Raw genomic sequence first — 21,041 nt, forward strand, 5'->3', positions numbered from 1 at the left:
TAAACCTCAATGTGCTGAAGATGGACCGCTAAAAGCATCTAAAGCCACTTTCACATGTGCACCGCAAACCGGAAGTTATCTACACATTACCCTGCAGGGCTTTACATGAAAATGCAAACGTCCGATTCAGTCGAACCAGATATCAAACATGATTTATCCTCCCAGCTCCGGACCAGACCGGACGATCCGAGTTGGCTCGTGTGAATTCAGCTGCTTTTTCTTTGGTGTATTCTCCCGTGGAGTGAGGGCCGTCTTTATGCCCACACGTCAGCCAACAGGGTAAGAAGACAAACCTCCAATGCTGAAGAAGAGAAAGGTGATTTACTCACAGACGGCAGTGAAAACGTCCAACTGGAGGGACAAGATCCAGAAACTTCTGTTGGTAAGGGCCGACACTGACATCATCAGACAAACTCAAAGAGGTTGTTTTTGACCAAATTATCAGCGTTAGTGTAGTGTAAGGATGTCGTACGAAAAGTTCTGCACAAAAATATGCATGATATCTTACGAAACAACGAATGGAAGTGGACCACGAGACGGTTGCTTTTGGTGTCAGTAAAGTTTAGGAACCGGCTGCGCGACCGGCTGTATCCGAAAGAAGGTTACGTGAGCGTTAGGGCGCACTCACACTTGGCCCAGATGATCCGTGTTTTAGCACGATTGCTCCCTCCCTCTCCCCCCACGGCCCAGGCCTTCTTGTACTCACATTACTTGAAATGATCCGAGCCTGGACTTGAATGCTTCTTGCTTATAGACGTCATCACCCCAAAGAGTTTTTTTGTTGTCCAACTGTTTTTGAATATTTTTATCTGTCCAAATCTTCAGTAAGGTCCATCGCGGGGAACAGCAGTATATAAATAGTCTCAGGATTGCCGTCAATGCTTGTTCTCTTGCTCGTGCTCATGAGCCTCCGTGCTTTACTAAAGCCCACCTCTCTCATCTGGGCCGCGGCTGGGAAGCAGTACAGTCGTACTCACACTGGTCAAACAAACTAGACTTAAGTCGGGATTTGGGTCAGGATCCCATTCCTGGCAGTCCTTCCCTTTTCCTTTTGTGCTTGTGTTTGTCTCCCTCTGTCTGTGTTTCCCTGTATGTGTCTCCCCTCTCTATGTTTGTCTGTTTGGAGGTGGGAGGCGTGGTTCTGGACCAGCTGAATCCAATCTCACTAATCACCTCCCCAGCAGTATAAGAAGCCGGGTGTGGGACATATTCGGCGCCAGATCGTTTCATCAACTATGTGGTATCGTGTTTCGTTCATTGGCTCCACTTTGTTCTTTGAGAGAGATATTCAGTTCTGTCTTTTCGGTGTTCATTGTTTGTTTTTTTGGGTTTTTTTTTAGTTACCTGTGATCCTGTTTCCCTGTCTGCATCCCCGTCTGCTTGCTTACCACCCGTTAGTATTTTTCCTGTGATCATCTCGTTGTTGTTTTTTTCTTCACCTTCACTGGACTCACTCTGGAGAGCAGCACCTTCCCTTGGACCCCACTCCTTTTTTTCCCTGCTCACTGGACACACTTGTACATAGTTTAGTCATTAAAGACTCGTTAAAACCTGACTCTATTTCCGTGTCTGCATTTGGGTCCCATTTCTCTGTGTTTCTCCCAGGACAGTTTGAGTGTGCCCTTAGACAAGTCAAAAGCAACTGGACTTGGTTATTTTTTCTAGGAAGATATTTCACCTCTCATCCAAGAGGCTTCATCAGTTCATGTACGCATCTGACCAGGCAGGGACTGGACAAACTAACTGGTGTGGAGATCCAGGTATTTAACCTCTCACAAGGCCGATGATGTCACTGGAACCCCTTGTGCTCCAAGTGCCAACAACCGTCGTTAGAGTGACAGTCGTTGGTGGGAAGTTGGTGTTCTGCGCTCCCTCTGCTTTTGTTAGTATTGTACTAACCTGTCTCTCTGCTCCATTAGTACCTCAGGCTGCCTTGTTGTTCGTGAACCCTGATTGGCTGATGGAAGACTCTTGGCCCAAGCTGCACAATGTTGGCCTAATGAGGCCTCCGCCTATTAAGAGAACTGTGCCCTCTTTCGACTTTGTTAGTGCTCTTAACTTCCCACCAACGACTGTCACTCCAACGACGGTCGTTGGCACGTGGAGATCAAAGGGTTCCAGTGACATCATGTGAGAGGTTTAATACCAGGATCTCCACACCAGTTAGTTGGACCAGTCCCAGCCTGGTCAGATGCGTACATGAACTGATGAAGCCTCTTGGATGAGAAGTGAAACGTCTTCCTAGACAAATAACCAAGTCCAGTTGCTTTTGACTAAAAATTGCTTTGAGGATAACGATGACCTGGACAAATGAGAACAGTCACAGAAAAATTTACTTTATTGCCAGAGTTAGAATTAAAATTTAAAAAAAGGAATATACCTGTTACATCAAGCTTAATGCAGTCTTTAATGTTTCGCATAACGGACAGTTTGACAGGTTCGTTTAAGTCTCTCAGTTATTAAGAATAAAATGCTTTAAAACTGTCTCATTAAAGACAAAAGGAAACGTTCCGGTTGAAGCTTTAATAAAGTGGACTCACTGTTGTGTTACAGCAATAATCTGAGATTACGAGAGTTCAGCCAATGAGAGGGTGCTGACAGTCTCTGGGGTTATCAGTGTGTGTGTGTGTGTGTGTGTGTGTGTGTGTGTGTGTGTGTGTGTGTGTGTGTGTGTGTGTGTGTGTGTGTGTGTGTGTGTGCGGGCGCGTGTGTGGCTGCTTTACAATTCCTGCATTAAATCCTTGTTGTATTGCAAAAAAGTTTGCAGGTGTGAAAAGACAGCCGCCTCTGTGTGTTTGTGTGTGTGTGTGTGTGTGTGTGTGTGTGTGTGTGTGTGTGTGTGTGTGTGTGTGTGTGTGTGTGTGTGTGTGTGTGTGTGTGTGTGTGTGTGTGTGTGTGTGTCCTCTCTCACACGATGATTGGGTTTCAGTGTACACAAGCAGGAGCTGTGGGAATGGCCGACACACACACACACACACACACACACACACACACACACACACACACACTATTTTTGTCTGCTGCAGTGATGTGGGAATGTCGTTGTTAGCATGCTAACATAGCTTCACTGCACTCAGGAAGTGAACTAAAGACAAGTGGAACTTTAAATGTCACTGTGGTTCTGCAGAAACAACACTTCAAGTCAACTCAAGTCAACTCAACTTAACTCAACTAAAGTCAAGTCAAGTCAACTCGAGACAAGTCAAGTCAACTCGAGACAAGTCAAGTCAACTCAACTCGAGTCAAGTCAAGTCAGCTCAAGTCAAGTCAAGTCAAGTCAAGTCAAGTCAAGTCAAGTCAAGTCAAGTCACGTAAAATCAAACAAATCAACTCAACTCGAGTCAAGTCAACTCAACTCAACTCGAGTCAAGTCAAGTCAAGTCAACTCAACTTGAGTCAAGTCAAGTCAAGTAAAATCAAACAAATCAACTCAACTCGAGTCAAGTCAAGTCAAGTAAAATAAAAAAAATCAACTCAACTCAACTCAACTCAACTCAACTCAACTCAACTGAAGTCAACTCAACTCCACTCGAGTCAAGTCAACTGAAGTCAACTACACTCGAGTCAAGTCAAGTCAACTCAAGTCAACTCAACTCAACTCAAGTCAAGTCTAGTCAAGTCAAGTCAACTCAACTACACTCAAGTCAAGTCAAGTTAAGTAAAATCAAACAAATCAACTCAACTCAACTCAAGTTAACTGAAGTCAACTACACTCGAGTCAAGTCAAGTCTAATCAAACAAGTCAAGTCAAATCAAACAAGTCAAGTTAAGTCAAATCAACTCAACTCGAGTCAAGTCAAGTCAACTTAACTAGAGTCAAGTCAAGTTACATCCAGTCAAGTCAACTCAAGTCAAGTGAAACCAAACAAGTCAAGTCAAATCAAACAAGTCAAATCAAGTTAAATCAAACAAGTCAAGTCAAGTCAAGTCAAATCAAACAAGTCAATTCAAGACAAGTTAAATCAAACAAGTCAAGCCAAGTCAAATCAAACAAGTCAAGTCAAATCAACTCAACAAACCATCTTATTTATTTCTTAATTTCTTTCGGCATTAATTAGGCCTAGTGATGTCACGTGTTACCTGGCTAAAGTTAGATAACATCATGTTATGTCAATATTGACAACGCTGAGTGAACAAAGACAAGTCATTCGAGTCATCATGTCTCAAGTCTTTTGTTTTCTGTCATCATGATGAAGTCAAAGCCAACATGTGTTTGTGTCTAAATCAAGTCCATAGAATGAAAGTTTCACTGCAACAAGTCTGAAACCTTTTGCCTTATATAATGACTATTTTTTTTGTCAGAAGTGGCCTCATTCCCATGCACACACACACACACACACACACACACACACACACACACACACACACACACACACACACACAAACACACTGAAGCAGACAAGCAGTATTATCAGGAGAGGACCAGCCCTGCCTGCAGAAATCTACCGTCTCAAATTGTGTGAGTGCACAAGGGCGGTTCTACAATGTCCGTGTGTGTGTGTGTGTGTGTGTGTGTGTGTGTGTGTGTGTGTGTGTGTGTGTGTGTGTGTGTGTGTGTGTGTCTGTGTGTGTCTGTGTGTGTGTGTGTATCTGTGTGTGTGTGGCTCCCAGGCTCCGTGGGAAAGCTCCAGCGAAGGGAATGAGGAGGAGGAGGAGGACACACACCGGTCACCAGTCCAGTCTACAGCCGACACACACGCCACCTGCCCCGGGCTGTTTACCGAACACACACCGCTGGAAAAACAACTCCTGGAAGATTTTTACTCTTTTTTTTTTGATTGAAACTAAAAAAGTTTGCATCATGTTCGCCATTTGGAAAACTATCTTTTGCAAGTTCTTTGGGAGGAGGGATCATTAATTCTGCAGGAGGAAAAAAACTTCTGTGGCTTCTGAAGGAAACTAACCTGAAACTTCTGGATTAAACGCCTCTCCTGAACTGTCCCTGTAACACTTTATAACCCATCAGCGCTCCTCAACAAAGGTAGATTATAATCTGTATTCCCCTGAAACATCCTGCAGTTGAACAGTACTTGATGTTTCAGACTAATTCAGTATTAATTTCTACATTTGTTCTCTGGTATATTACAGAAAAAAAGGCGTTTCTTTTTCTTTAGTAGGGAAGAAACTTTCATTTCTAAACTTGAATAAACTTCCACGTCTCCTCCAGGTGAGAGACACGCAGCCCTCTCCAGCGTCCATGCACCATGAAGCGGCCGTGTGAGGACAGCAGCTCTGCGGACAGTGATGAGGAGGAGACCATCGATGTGGGCAGAGAGAGCATCTATCCAGGGTGAGTTATCAAAAACATCTTCTTTATAGTTGCTCTAATTTTTCAATGAAAAGCTCCAGTGGTAATGCTTACATCTATCTATAATAAATATATGAAATATAAGTTAAATTGATAAAGCACAGGCTGTTTAGGTGGTTTTGTGCAATAGGTGGTCTGCAAAGCATGGTTTATAATCCTAAATTAATGTTATCATTTTGAAATATTATACTGTATATCTCATGGACCGCAGCCTTTTTGTTGCACAAATATCAAGCTGTAGATTGAGTTTATTTGAGTTTATATAAACAGATTATCTGCTGCACACAGGCTTGGGATTTGTTTTTGTTTTCTTGTCATTTTTCTTTTTTTTTAAACCATTTTTGTTTGTTTTGCATTTTGTTCTATTTCAAAAACAAAGGTATTCATAAGATACTTTTAGCTGCGGACTTTTCTCTCCAATACAAAGAAAATGTTTTTTAAATGGTAAAATTGTAGCTTCATTTTGTTCTTCCGAGATTTAAAGTCACCTGTTTTTGTTAAAAAAGTGTAATTATGTTCTACCTGCTTGACCTCCTCAGATAAATGTGTTTAAAGAATATTAATAAACATCTGTTTAGCCTGTAAGTATGAGAATAAGTCCTCAGATCATTTACTTATGGTGCATTCAGGTTCTCCTTGGATGGTCCTATTTCCTAAGTTGGGAAGTCGTTCTTCTAATGTCGGTGTATTCAAAGTGGAAACAATGTGGTTAAAGAAGACGAGTTGTAGTATTTTATTGTTGTTGTCCACTAAAATATGTCTTTCCCTGACAAGTTATAATCACTAATAAATAACTTTTATATAAATAGCTACTTGGACAGCAACAAACGGTTACAACCTATCACCATGTTGCAAATGACATCTGAGCAAAAAAATGAATCTGTGAATTAATAAAAAGTTAATGAGCATCAAATCAATATTCACTTTGGCCTAAGGTAAAAAATACTTTATTACAAGTAAAGGTGTTGTGCCAATGTGGAGCCAGTTTTTGTACAATTTTAAGACGGACACGCATCTCTCCAGACATGCAGTTCAAATACCACTGCACGCAATTGGATAGCAGATCACTGTCGTCATTGGTTACGCCCGCCCATAACAGATACCACGATGTGATTGGTGGGTCTCCAGGGGCGGAGCAAATTTACACTTGCCAACGGTACATACGATGTTTATTTATCGGATAACCTGCCAATTTTCTTTTCTTAATCATTTAGTTCGTAAAATGTCTGAAAAAAGTGAAGAATGTCCCAGTTTCTTAAAGTCCAAGGTGACAAAACCCAAGGATAGTCACTTTAATATGATATTGAATATAGAAAGACAGGTAACCTTTCATATTTAAATCACATTAAAGAGGCTGAAAAAAAGGATTTTCTGTCTTTTTTTTTATCACACCCTCTGTGAGTGTCTTGTCTTGTCTTGTCCCGATGTTTTGTGTTGAGGACCACAATGGAGATAAGTCCTGGACTTTATTGTGTTTTTATCCTCAATTGTATTTGATGTTTTTTCATGTGTATAAGACATTTGTGATACAATTTAATTAATCAAACCAAATCCAAAATTTTTGAATGAAAAATTACTTTTACTATTCATTGATTATCATTATAATAGTAATTGTTGCAGTTAGTAGTATAGTATTACATCATATATTGTAAAAAGCAGTGGTGATTCCTCTAAGACTGCAAGGGAAGCTCGGCTTCCCCTAAAAGTGGTGAAATATATACTGTTGTGTGTACATTTCATTGACTAAATACGCACTAGAAAGCCTTCATCTTTTGTTGAGAATCAGCTCCTTATCACAGGTAACCGGCACAACTTCCTTCTCATTCATCCCCACAGCTTCACAGCTCTTTACACAGTCGGACGCTCAGCTTCTACTGACTTCAGTGGGGAAGCGCAGAGCGAGTTGTTCCACTGCAGAGAAACTAGACCCTCATTGGATAAATGCTGGGCTTTGTCCCGCCCGTCGGACGCTCAGCGTCTCTGGGAGTCTATGGGACAGTGGGTTGGCCCGGACGCTCGGCTTCTGCATCATGATTGGATGAGCTGTCTGAGGCAGAATCCTTTTTTGATTGACAGCTAAATGAGTGAATCAGCGATCTTGAAGAATAAACATCCAGCGGAGCATTTTCCAAGTTTTTCATTCCGTTGTTCTGAGCTGATCCGGAGACTTTACCGATCCCTTTTGTCTTTGTTAAAAACGACTAGCGTTGTGTTTGGTGACTCTGTTCTGTCACTCTGCGGTTTCTTTCCCCAATGAGCAGCAGCAGCTGTGGAGCTTCTCCCCCCGTCACTCACACTCACAGGCGGTCACACTTCACATTAGCCTGGTGCAGCAGCTCCAGCTGGGCCAAAGCCGTTTAAGCAGCCTAGCTCTGCTGCCATTCAGAGGACACTGGTCAAGTCCCTGGAAAAGACGCCTAGTTGGTACGACAAGGTCACAGATCATTTTCTTAAAAAGAACGAAGAATTTACATATAAATAAACAAGCACATTTATGATGTAGGCCGAAAAAGTGAGCTTCCCCTCCTTACCAAATGACCCTGAAACACATCTGAGGTATTGTTCACTTTCACATTCCAGCTTTGTCTTCGTCATATTTGGACTTTTATCCACTGTTGTAGCGTCCAGAATCACAAGTTCTCAAAGCGTCAGATTCAGGTTCAAACGTGATTCTTTGTTTTGGTTTTCAGACACATGAAGGAGTCTTCCTTCATTAGAAGTGGATCACCAACCGCGACCACTCAAGTGATGGCGAGGAAGAAGCGCAGAGGGGTAAAGCCATCATCGGTGTTAACAAAGTATAAGCTCTGGGGTCGTTTTTAAATATTCACTGTCCGGTTTTCTGTTTGTCAGATTATCGAGAAGAGACGCAGAGACAGAATCAACAACAGTCTGTCAGAGTTACGGAGGCTTGTCCCCATGGCATTCGAGAAGCAGGTGAGGCGGATTCTGTGGAGCCACGTGAACGTCATCATCAGGGTCAAACACACTTCTTTACACCAGTAGGAGCTTTCTGTTCAGCTCTGAACAGTTTATACTGAGACACTGTAGATGGTTCAACACAGCAGATTGTCCACGATAAAGTCTCCATTTTGGATTCTCTGCTCCATAAAAAAGTTTGGTGTTGGTTTAACGTGGTGATTTCATGTCACAGTTGACCAAAGTTTGACACAAAAACATTCATGCAAAGTTGGATAACCCATTCACTAGGTGTGAAATCAGCCGATTTCACTGCAAATCATACTGTCATGAGACTTCAGCAGGAAGTGTTGATAAGAGAGATTAGTAAAGACTATAAGCCTCCCACCCAGGACACTTGAATGTCCCACAGATGGACACACGTCCACATGAGCCACATGTTTGTTGTTCACCTGTACCGCACATGGACGTTACGTAAACGCGTACGCGCCGTGAGCTAGATCAGAGCACACTTTTGAGGTTTTAACACATAAACACACACTGCAGGAAACACTGTTTTTCTCTGTTTACATGCAAACGTGCAACCGGATTTTTTTTAGAAAGAATCATTTTCAAAGCAGAATTCTACGTTTGCGTGAAAACGAAGGGATGAACACAGGGAAATGTCTGTTTTTAAAAATAACCTTGGACGTGTAAACGGGGCCTCAGTCCTCTGCTCGGAAAGTCCCAAATATGTTTAAAATCCTTCATGAAATAAACAATAAACTCTCAGAGATGACTTCAGACAGCACACATATAAAACAAGACGTTCTCGTGAATTTGAAGAACAAAATGTTGTGAAAAACGGGAAGCTGATGATATCACATCATCATTAAGGTGAACGACTGGCCTGATGCGGTGAAGGAAAAGCTCAGAATCAGGACTGAAAAAATATCCTGATGAAAACATCAACAATTAATCTGCAGAGCATCTTCTTGACATTTGTCTTCCTCTCCTCCTGTGACCAGATAATGTTCTTTAATGTTTAATCAGGGTTCAGCTAAACTGGAGAAGGCTGAGATTCTGCAGATGACTGTGGACCATCTGAAGGTGCTGCAGGCAACCGGGGGGAAAGGTATCATCTGAGCACACACATCGTGCACAGAAGACAGAGCTTTGAAATGTTGGGCCTCTACTTAGCTGCAGGAAAAACATATGAAAACTTAAACAGAAGCTTGAACACAAGTCTTTTTTTTTAGTTAATTTACCATCTTAATCTCAGAGAATATTTTAAAAACATTCTTGTGGAATAGTAAAATTTATTTTACAAATTTACCACTTCAATCTCCAAATATATTAAAAATTAATTTTCTTATAAATTTGTGATTTTTTCTTGTAAAGTTACCATTTTAATCTCAGAGAATATTCAAGTTTTTTTGTCATAAATTTGTGAATTTTGTTGGTCTCCGTCAGAGAGAATGTCATGTGTGTGTGTGTCTGCGAATCCATGGGAAACGTGCTGCAGGGATAAAAGCACCACTTGCCTGGGAGCAGCGCTGTTGGTGGGGGTGATGTGGGGGGGGGGGGGGGGGGGCAGAAAGTGCGAGGGGGTGAGGTCAGTGTTGGCTGCGTTCACGGGCGTCTCTCTGCAGTGTTCGCTTTGTTGACGAGCAGCAGCATCAGCAACAAACAGACAGCCGATGACATCCAAAGCGCCATTCCTATTGGCTGTTCTAGATGTGTGTGCACACCCCTGCAGATGGTGAAAGTCTGATTTAATGGAGAGAAAAAAACTGCAGATAAGTTCCCGACACTGCAGGGCAACTCAAAAACAGGCAGACAGAAGAAGAGAACTGATCTAACGCTATAAAGAAAAAGTGTTGATGTGATGCTCTGTATTTGACCTTCGCTCTTTCTCTGCAGGTTATTTTGACGCGCATGCTCTGGCCCTGGACTTCCTGTCTCTGGGTTTCAGGGAGTGTGTGACGGAGGTGTCCCGTTACCTGAGCGCCGTGGAGGGCCTGGACTCCGGTGACCCTCTGCGCTCCCGCCTCCTCTCCCACCTCACCTCCTACTCCTCGCAGCGCGATGCCGCTGCCTTCACCATGACCTCCTATTCTCCACATCACCACCACCGCCAGCCCCAGCAGCCTCACCCTTTACCTCACCCCTTCCACCCCCATCACTGGGCTGCAGCAGCCGCTGCCGCTGCAGTCGCCACCGCATCCGCGTTTCGGCCTCTGCCGGCCGCCGCGGCGCCATACGGACTGAGCGGGCTGTCTGTTTCTCCAGATGCTGGAGGAGGTGGAGCCCCCCTGAGGCTGGCGGAAGTGTCACAGCACAGCGTAGACTCCTCCTCCTCCCCTTCCTCCTCCTCTTCTTCCTCATCTCTCGTGCTCCCCTGCACCCCCGCTCCTCTGTCGGCCTCCCTCTCGGCATCCTTTCCCGTCACGCTGCACAGAGGTTTCCCTGTCCTCCCTCCTTCGTCATTCCCCTCCTCCGTTGCCGCCACCAGCCCTCCATCTCCCATCTCCTCCTCTTCCTCCTCCTCCTCCTCCCAGACGCCTCACAGCAGCAGCAGTAAACCCTACAGACCGTGGGGAACTGAGGTCGGAGCTTTCTGACTGCTCGACTTACCTCAAACACTTTTATCACCGCTGAACTATTCACTTACAAACTGAGTTTTGACGCTCGGCTCAAGCGACTATTTCTAACGTGTTCAAGTTTGAGGTGTCTTTTAATGGTTTTCAACCCGCTGATTTCAGCTTGGTCTCCACGTCTCTGTCTCACGTCCTCGTTTGGAGGAGCTCATAGATACAAACACAAAGATGCTAAACTGTATGTAGAGACTCATAGAACAAACCCAACTGCTTGAAAGTGTGTTGAAAATTCAGAGAGAAATGGTGATTTTAATAGTGGATATGGACATACATGCATTAGGAGAAGGGGCTCCCCTGTCCAAGATGGCGACGGCGTTGATGTATCACTCCAGTTGCCAATGACACATTTAAGTATATATATCTCTGAGGAGGAGCTCCGCTGCGAGGAACAGACAAGAGTGCACGTCAGCGTCATGAAAAACAACCAAAGTGACACCAGGACAGAGGAGTGGAAGCTGCTGGATGAGAAACGTCTGTGTCGCGGTGTCAGTCTGAAGCGTCGTCAGTTACTGGTGATGTGCTGCTTCAAACTGTGTGCCGGCACCTCTCTCCTCGAGTTTTCCCACTCCGGACGATTTCACAGGAGAAAGAGAAAGTGAGGACGCATGAAGTTAGCATCAACATTTCGTTAAATGCCTGTTGCCTCGACTCCTCCGCTCGTTTTTTGACGACAACAAAAAGTCGAATCAGCAGCAGTTTGTTTCTTTAAAACCTTCAACGCCAATCATGAGACAGAAAAGATGAACCAAAGTAGTCCCCTGAGATAATCACATCACTGATGTTTAAACAAATGTTTTGAGGAGAATAAAGCTAACTGCAGCAGTAACATCGATGGTGTTGTAATGTGCTTCAGTAACCTGCTGCAATCATACTAAACTCTTTTCCCACTTTATTTACATGTAAACTTTCAATGAATTCACCATCAGATTCCCTGTGTGCCTTTTTTTTTTACAAATAAAGATGACGTGATAACATCGCTGCTGTCATAAAGAAATGCCACTGTTAAATGTGTTTTTATTATTTCCGTATTAACTTTTATTTTGTATTTAGATGGATTTAGATTTAGGCTCCCGGAACCAACACTTGGGCAGAAAAAAACAACAACCTGAGCTCTGTTCTGCTCTACGCTGTGAGACCGGTGTCAGCATGATTCCACTAGTCTGCAAAACAAAAAGCATTTTTCACCACAAATTCTTTAACTTATAATATCTATGAGTGACCAGACTGGAGAAGTGTTACAGAATCAAACAGCGCGCTCTCACACACACACACACACACACACACACACACACACACACACACACACACACACACACACACACACGTTAATCCACTCCTTCTTTGCCTTCATCTTGCAGTTGATTTACTGAAATCACTGTTGCAGCCGTTAAATCCTCCCAGAGAAGAAAACGGCGTCATTTCCAGCTGAATGGAGGATTAAAGGCTGACAGGCCTGGGAACAGCTCCGCGGGCTGTAAATCCGCCCCGGTCAGCCGACACGGTTCTCACGCAGGGACACCGCTTTGAAGTGACCGGCGGTAAATTGGGTGACATGAGCCGGTCAGCACTTTACAGACAGATGTACAGAGAGGGAGAACGACTGGGACACATTGAAGCAACAACCACTCCTCTGTGTTGGAGGCTTCTTTGGGCTACTAAAATTTACTATAGATATTGTTATAGTTACTGTTACTCGCTGGCTGCTTGCATCTCTGAAAGTGTGTCAGTCTCTCTGTCTTTTGTCTATCTTTGTGTTTCTCTCTTTCTCTCTCCTTTTCTTCCTCCCCAACCGGTCAAGACAGATGGCCGTCCTCCACAGAGCTGGGTCTGTCCGACGTTCCTGCCTGTTATAGGGAAGGTTTTCGTTGCCACCGTACTCTATGGGGGAATTGTTTGGTCTTTACCTACTCTGTAAAGTGTCCTGAGATAACTTTGGTTATGATTTGACACTATAAAAACTATAAAATTGAATTGAATTGAATTGTGTTGGAGAAACACATTTGGCTGTAGGGAGCACAGCCAAATGTGATGTGCTCACCGACGGGAATCTGGAGGCAACAGGGGCCGCCAAAAAAAAGGGTAATACGTCGGTGTTACCGATGCTTTTACTATTTTTACAATACCTTTACTCCTGCAGTTTGCACAACAGTAACCAGATCTTTGATTTAAGTAAAAGTGGCAACACCAAATGGTCCAATGAAACATTCATTCATCTTCAACCGCTTTTACCTATCGGGGTCGCGGGGGGCTGGAGCCGATCCCTGGACAGGACACCAGTCTATCGCAGGTCACATAGAGACAAACAGAGACAGACAACAATTCACACTCACATTCAGGGGCAATTTAGAGTCATCAATGAACCTAACACATGCATGTCTTTGGACCGTGGGAGGAAGCCGGAGAACCTGGAGAGAACCCACGCAGACACGGGGAGAACATGCAATCTCCACACTGAAGGGCACCAGCCGGGATTCGAACCAGGAACCCTCTTTCTGTGAGGCTATAGGAACCCTCTTTCTGTGAGGCTATAGGAACCCTCTTTCTGTGAGGCTATAGGAACCCTCTCTCTGGAGGCTAGGAACCCTCTTTCTGTGTGGCGACAGTGCTACCACCACACCACCGTGCCACCCTCCAATGAATCAGTACAGTAATATACATACATACAAGTGACGGTTGTGTTTAGACAACAAAAGGTGATGGTTAAGTTTAGACGACAAAAGGTGACGGTTAAGTTAAGACGACAAAAGGTGATGGTTAAGTTTAGACGACAAAAGGTGACGGTTAAGTTTAGACAACAGTTAAAGGGTGTAGAGTGCAACTCTTCAACTTTGCCACAACAGATCCAAAGAAACAACAACCACTTTCTGTTTGTGTTTTTTTATTGTTTATTTTTTTGAAAAGGAGGAACTCAAGCACATATGTGAAGAAAATAAAATGTCTTTCAGAGTACCAAAGGGTTCATTGTGTAAAATCTAAAAATCTTCTTTATGTTTCAGCAGACTTCTCTGCTTTAAGGGGACATTAATGAGACCATGTTGTTAGGACTTAAAATCTCAATCCAGTAGCCGTCAGGGTCCTGAATGAAGGCCAGGTCCTTCATTTTACCTGTGAGAGGGGACATGGTTGTAGTTAATATAATGACACACACGCGTGTCTTGACTTACATTCATTCTCTGGAGATTTAACCTGATCAAACCTGAACCTAAAATGTCATGTTCATTTGGGAAGAGCGTCTTTTTTTTTTGGAGGTGAGTCCCCACAATGTCACCAAAACAGGTAAAGAGAGCACACACACACACACACACACACACACACACACACGCACGGTATAGTCCAGCTGAACCTGGAGCTCCACCTGCTGGTGGAAACGCATATGAACCAACAACATGTGGGTGATGTACACACATCTGTTTCCGGATCATAAACTATTTCTATCCTCCAACATTGCTTTCTAAAAAAAATGACAGTTTATTTAGACCCAATCCCAAACACACCGTACTCTTGCTCACTAAAGCACTAGATGTGGATTAATCCGCCCTCTAAAAATAGTCCCCAAGAAAGTCACTATCTCCTCCTGTTTGTTTGATAAAAAGTGTAGGAATTGTTAGGAATTGACTGATGAAACTATAATGAAATCTCGGACTCACCTGAAGCGGGTTTCTTGACAAACGTCACTCCTTGCTCTTCAAACACTTTGCAGGCGGCGTAAACATCAGGAACAGCGACGCCAATATGACCTGAAACGAGAGACAGCAGGTTACACCCAATGAGAATACAAAGTGGCAGTGTCATTTAATGTTGCTTTAATTGTATTCTTCATATTTTAATATGATCAAATGTATGTTGTGGTTTTGACATTTCCTTGTATTTTAAAGTGTGCTATATAAATCCATTATTATCATTAATATGATCTCTTTCACCTCAGCTCATCTTCAATAATACAGATTATTGGGGTCCATAAAAGCAAAAACATTCAATATAGTCACATAAAAGTAAGTAAAATCAATAAGCAAATGAAAGAATCAACCTGTGAAATCTACATTAACTCAGTAAAACCTCTCACCAAATCCTCTCGGTTCGTTGTTCCCGTTGTGGTAAGACAGACTTTCATCTGACTCTGAACCCCAGTTACTGACACACAGAGACAAAATGTTCATTAGAACACACTATAAATAGATATAAATCTGTTTGTTTTTTATGAATGAAGGACAAAGTTATTCCACACACATAGTGCTTTAAAGTGTGGGAGTTGTGTGGTGTTTTGAGTGTGTTGGGTTAATCATACGGACTGTGTAAGCTCTAAGGTGGCCCGGCGAGAGAATGTCCACGCCGTCCTCTCTCTGATTTCGGCCGGGATGTCCGACTTGTCCTCGTAACCCAGGAAGTAGAGCGTGAAGCGCATGGAAGGGAAGTCGATTTTCTGGAGCAAGCTGTGAAAACCCACAGTGGTTAATGGTGATCAGAGCAATAATGTCCCGACTGGTGAGCGTCATAACTGCTCACAGAGAAGTGAAAGAGATAGTTCTGATGTTTTGAAGTGTGTTTATAAGAGGAACTTATAAAATAAATATAAAATATATTTATAAAAACTCTGTAGATGAAGAGGACCCAAGCAGACACTTAAAAAGAAAGCTGTATACGTTTAGGACATGTACGCTATATCTAGAATATTTTCACAGCTTTACCTTTCTGTTAGACAGTCCTGTTCAAGTTTACACATGGAGAACCGGAGCTGTTATCTCTGCTCTCTTCAAAGCCACCAGACTCCATCGACAAAAACAGTCCTATTTATTTACTTCCTATTTATTTTATATTATTATATTCACTATACATGTTGACTCTGATTGCGAGTTTGGTTTTCATCGATCCCGGTTATCCAAAGACACCCTGGGGATGTTCAGCACGCTTCGTAGTACACCCTTCACAATAAAAACAAAACAAAACAGACAAAAAACTAAATAAAACAAACCCTCAAACAATATAAAACAAAACAAAAACAAAAATCAGTATTAAAAAAACAAAAAAAACAAAATGAAGAAACCAAAACCAGAATAAAAACAAAACAATGCAAAAACAAACAAACAAATGCCAAAAACTGGCTGTTTTTGTCAGTCTGGTGGCTTTGACGAGAGCAGCTTCAGTTCCCCTCGTGTAAAGTATCCCTTTGAGTCTGAGGTTCAGGACCAGACTGAGGACTCACGTCATGCCAAGGATTCGGGTGTAGAAGTCCAGAGACCGGGCCGGATCTTTGACCCTCAGCATCGTCTGCTGCATCATGTAGTCCTGCGAAGACCAGAACCGCATGAGGAAAACTCAAATAAGTCTTTACTTTATCTTTATCTCATCAGCATTTTTCATGTAGACCTCACACTTCCTCACCAAGAGTTCTTCAAGAGTATCTCATATTTTTGTTAAGATTTGTTTTTAATCTTAACATTTGGATTTTTAAACTCATTTTCTCTTCTTTTTTCTTATAATTTTGATAATTTTCTCATAATTATTTTAAGAATTTTTTTAATGTTATATTTTGTCTTTTTGTAATATATTTTTTCAATCGTTTCATTTTTACTTTTATTTCATTTTTGTTTTAGATTTTTTTCACCACTTTTTTCCTTTTGACTGTTTATCTCATATTTTTTTTTAGATATTTGTTCTTGTTATTCTGACATTGTATCAAATGTTTATCTCATAGTTCTGACTTCTTATGATTTGATTAATTTGGAGGATTTGTGTAAAAAACAAAAAGATTTTATGCTAAAATGGACTAATTTAACAAAACATAAATAAATAAACGATAACAAGAAAAGGGTTGTTAAATTAAACATTTCACTTGTCTTATATAATCCAAAAAGAATTTTAAAAATCTATCCTTTTTTTAAGTTTTGAGGCTGAAATGTCTCTCCATAACAGCAAATGACCCCTATAATAATATAATAATAATAATATACTGTAAATAATATATAATAATCATATCTCAGTTTTACATTAATTTAAGACCATGTCTCTTTAAATCATTGATGAATAAACGTCTCTCCATAACAGCAAATGACCCCTATAATAATATAATAATAATAATAATAATAATAATAATAAGAAGAAGAATATAATAATAATAATATATACTGTAAATAATATATACTAATCAAACCTCAGTTTCACATTAATTTAAGACCATGTCTCTTTAAATCATTGATGAATAAACGTCTCTCCATAACAGCAAATGACCCCTATAATAATATAATAATAATAATAATAATAATAATAATAATAATATAATAATAATAATAATAATAATATATACTGTAAATAATATATACTAATCAAACCTCAGTTTTACATTAATTTAAGACCACGTCTCTTTAAATCATTGATGAATAAACGTCTCTCCATAACAGCAAATGACCCCTATAATAATATAATAATAATAATAATAATAATAATAATAATAATAATAATAATAATAATAATAATATAATAATAATAATATATACTGTAAATAATATATACTAATCAAACCTCAGTTTTACATTCATTTAAGACCATGTCTCTTTAAATCATTGGTAAAGACCTTTGTGGTGCTTCACACTTTAACTCTCTTTCTCATAAACGGGGATTATCCAGGGTAACTCTGTTTCTGGAAAGACTAGTTGTTGTTGTTGTTGTTGTTGTTGTTGTTGTTGTTGTTGTTCTTGTTCTTGTTGAGTTTCACTGCCGTTGAATTGAAGTGGAAGCAGAACCCTCACAGGTGGACATTTCAAAAGGTTGCCTCATGAAGCAGAAACACTACCACCTGAAGTGACTAAATGGTTTAGGTGGTTTGGGTGATGTGGGCCTGAAACAGTCAGTGTCCAGCTGTGACTCTACACTGATTCCAGCCTGTTTGTGAGTTTACCGTAACTGTTGAAGTGGAGTTTTCTGCAGCTCAGCTCAGTTCCTGTACATGCTAAAGTGTATGAAGTCTGGCCTACAGGTATGTGCAGGTCTGAAGGCTCAGACACACTCCTGCCAACAGGTTGGACTGCATTACAGCCTCCGCACGCAGCCTAAGCTCTGCCCCAGGGAGCAGGGAATTCAAACAGAAATGAAGCTTAAAGGTAAAAGAGATGTTCTAACCTTGGTGATGGGCTCCCCCTCTTTACAGGCAGCAGACACGGCGTCGTCAGACAGTCCTCCTTTGCTCTCCATGGCTCTCAGATCAGATCAGACTGATGAACACACTCCTTCTACTCCTCTGCAGTGCTGCCTTCAGTTGCTGCTGGGAACACTGAGCTCCAGAGAGAGAGAGACAAACACAGAGGGCGACCTGGATGTTATCAAATCAAATCAAATCAACCTTTATTTATATGGCGCTTTTCATACAGAAAAGTATCGCAAAGTGCCTCACAGAGATGTACAGAAATATAGAAACATCAAATAAAATCAGGAGAAGAAAGTTAAAAGAACCCAACCCTCCCACAGTCATGCACAGAGACATACACAAATGTATATACGTTCATTCACACATTCACATAAACACACACAGCCACACTGACTCACAGACACACAGACACACACACTCACACCTACGCAAACACTAGCTGTCACTACAGAGACATGGCCGGGCAGCGAGACCTGAGGTACAGAGGAGTCTAGAGGAAGCTACCTTTGGGGGGCCAACCACACTAGGAGAGATCCCAGTCCAAGACTGCAGGGAGCACCGCCACAAAGACCACCCCGACCCAGGCAGACAGGAGCCTCCGCACCAAAGTGCAGAGCCCTCTAGCTGCCCGTGCCGGAACTGTCCACGGGACAGCACCTCCCGCGGCCAGACCAGAGACAACTCCCAAACTGGCAGGCCCCCTGAGGAAACACTAGAGATTAAAAACTGTTGCCTAAAACAGTAAAGGGTTAAAATATGGAGGCTAAAAACACGAGGGACTAAAACATAAAAGCATAAAACATAAAAGCATAGAGGCTAAAACATGAAATAGAAAATAAAAGCATAAGAGCATAAGACATGAGGCCATAAAAATAAATAAAAGCTTGAAGGCTAAATCACAGAGATTAAAACAGTAAAAAAGGATGAAAAAGTGCTCTGATTAGCACTGCCTAAAAGAAATCAATTAACTAAAAGCCTGGTTAAAAAGATGGGTCTTAAGCCTGAGGCTCCTGCTGAGGTCCCTGAGGCTCTCCGGCAGGCTGTTCCACAGTCGGTGCCCATAATAACTGAAAGCCACCTCCCCGTGCTTTTTTGAACTTACCTGTGGTATGGTTAAAAGGCCGGTGCCGGAGGACCTCAGGGTCCGCGTCGGCCGATAAGGTAAAAGCAAATCAGATAGGTAAGAGGGCCCAAGACCGTTAAGACACTTAAAAACTAGTAGAAGAACTTTAAAATCAATCCTGAAACGCACTGGGGCCAATGCAGCGACTTTAAAACTGGTGTTATGTGCTCCCGCCCTCTGGTCCTTGTCAGCACTCGTGCAGCTGAGTTTTGTAATAATTGTAGATTCGAAATGCTCTTTTTGGGAAGGCCAGAGAGCAGGGCATTACAGTAGTCTATACGACACGAGATAAAAGCATGCATCAGCTCCTCCGTGCTGGCCTGAGAGAGAAATGGGCAGACTCTGGCTATGTTCTTAAGATGGTAAAAACCTATTTTTGTTAAAATTTTGATGTGTGGAATAAAACTGAGCTCAGAGTCAAAAATCACACCCATATTTTTTACAGATTGTGATAGTTTAAATTTCTGTAACTTTGGTAAAAGTTTCTCTTTCTGGCCCTCAGGACCAATCAGTAAAATCTCTGTTTTGTCCTGGTTGAGCTGTAGGAAATTTCCTGCCATCCATGTCTTGATATCTAAAATGCAGTTAAAAAGGACATCAATAGGTCCTGTGTCATCAGGAGACACGGCGATATACAGTTGCGTATCGTCAGCATAACTATGAAAGCTAATACCGTGCCTCCTGATGACGTCCCCAAGGGGAAGCATGTAAAGATAGAAGAGTTGGACCTAAAATTGACCCTTGGGGAACAACACACTTTATTTTGTGGGTTTCTGAGGAACATGTATCCATACTAACAAAGAAGTGTCGATCTGTGAGGTAAGAAATGAACCAGTTAAGAACAGTACCAGAGAGGCCGACCATGTTCTTAAGTCTATCTAATAAAATGTGATGGTCTACTGTATCGAAGGCGGTGGTTAGATCCAGTAGTACCAAGACTGTGAGTGCATTGTTATCCAAGTTGCACCTGATGTCGTTTAAAATCTTTAAAAGGGCTGTCTCTGTACTGTTGTTCGCCCTGAAACCAGACTGACACTTCTCAAAAATGTTGTTTGCAATCAAAAAGTCATTTACTTGATTGAAAACAAGTTTTTCCAAAATTTTACTTAAAAACGGTAAGTTGGATACAGGCCGATAATTATTAAAGATGTTGGGATCTAAATTGCTCTTCTTCAGAAGGGGCTTCATCACCGCCGTTTTAAAGGAGGCGGGGAAGACCCCTGTCTGAAGAGAGCAATTCACCATGTATAAAAGCTGATCCTCAAAGAATCCACAAAGTGTTTTGAAAAACGGTGTGGGAATCGGATCTAATAGGCAGGTTGTGGACTTTACTTGGGAGAGGACTCGACCAAGTGTCCCCACATCAACCAGGGCAAAACTCTCCAGTGTTTTCTCGGGTAAAATCAATGATCCAGGTGTGTCAACATTGGAAATCTGTTGGGGTAAAAGACTCGATCTGATGTCATTGATTTTATTTCTGAAGTGGTCTGCAAAGTCCTCACAAAGGGCGTCAGTTGGTGTTTTGGAGGATCTATTAAAGTTTTTGTTTGTTTAAAGGTCAATTGTGGAGAAGAGGAATTTGTGGTTGTTTTTATGTTCGTTGATTAGTTTATGGAAATGGGGGATTCTTGACTGTTTGATTGCGTTATTGTATGTTTTGAGATGTTCACGTAAAATTTCATAGTGAACTGTCAGTTTTGTTTTTCTCCATCTCCTCTCAGCACTCCTGCAGTCTCTCTTTAGTTTTTTAGTTCCTGCATTTCTCCACGGGTGTCGGTCTTGTCATATTTCTTTTTATTGAGAGTGGAGTCACCAAGTCCAGCGTTGATTTTATTTTATGGTTAAAATTGTCAACAATAAAATCAAGGCTGTTATGATGAAATTTCTTTAAAAAAAACCTCACGATAAAGACTT

The 21,041-nt window shown here is 41.8% G+C and overlaps 2 protein-coding genes across 3 annotated transcripts; one reads left to right on the forward strand and one right to left on the reverse strand.

Moving 5' to 3' along the window:
• Positions 1 to 4,815: 4,815 nt before the first annotated feature.
• On the forward strand, positions 4,816 to 11,284 carry hey2 (hes-related family bHLH transcription factor with YRPW motif 2). Its single transcript, XM_083934638.1, has 6 exons — positions 4,816 to 4,981; positions 5,168 to 5,290; positions 7,999 to 8,080; positions 8,162 to 8,245; positions 9,260 to 9,341; positions 10,130 to 11,284. The coding sequence occupies exons 2-6, from the start codon at positions 5,205 to 5,207 to the stop codon at positions 10,828 to 10,830; spliced, it is 1,035 nt and encodes a 344-aa protein (XP_083790764.1). The 5' UTR covers positions 4,816 to 4,981; positions 5,168 to 5,204; the 3' UTR covers positions 10,831 to 11,284.
• Positions 11,285 to 13,742: 2,458 nt separating this feature from the next.
• On the reverse strand, positions 13,743 to 18,600 carry LOC310961571 (lactoylglutathione lyase-like). 2 transcript variants are annotated; one of them, XM_083933695.1, is made up of 7 exons: positions 18,509 to 18,600; positions 17,980 to 18,135; positions 16,067 to 16,149; positions 15,156 to 15,296; positions 14,930 to 14,997; positions 14,514 to 14,603; positions 13,743 to 13,971 (listed from the first exon to the last, which is right to left on the reverse strand). In XM_083933695.1, exons 2-7 carry the CDS (start codon positions 18,049 to 18,051, stop codon positions 13,877 to 13,879), a joined length of 549 nt encoding a protein of 182 aa, XP_083789821.1. In that variant the 5' UTR covers positions 18,052 to 18,135; positions 18,509 to 18,600; the 3' UTR covers positions 13,743 to 13,876. The 2 variants fall into 2 exon arrangements, with proteins under 2 accessions (XP_083789821.1, XP_083789820.1); XM_083933694.1 differs by having other exon boundaries at positions 17,980 to 18,130; positions 18,509 to 18,599.
• Positions 18,601 to 21,041: the final 2,441 nt, after the last annotated feature.

The sequence above is a fragment of the Echiichthys vipera genome (genome assembly GCF_963691815.1).
Source record: "Echiichthys vipera genome assembly, chromosome: 19".
NCBI lineage: Eukaryota > Metazoa > Chordata > Actinopteri > Perciformes > Trachinidae > Echiichthys > Echiichthys vipera.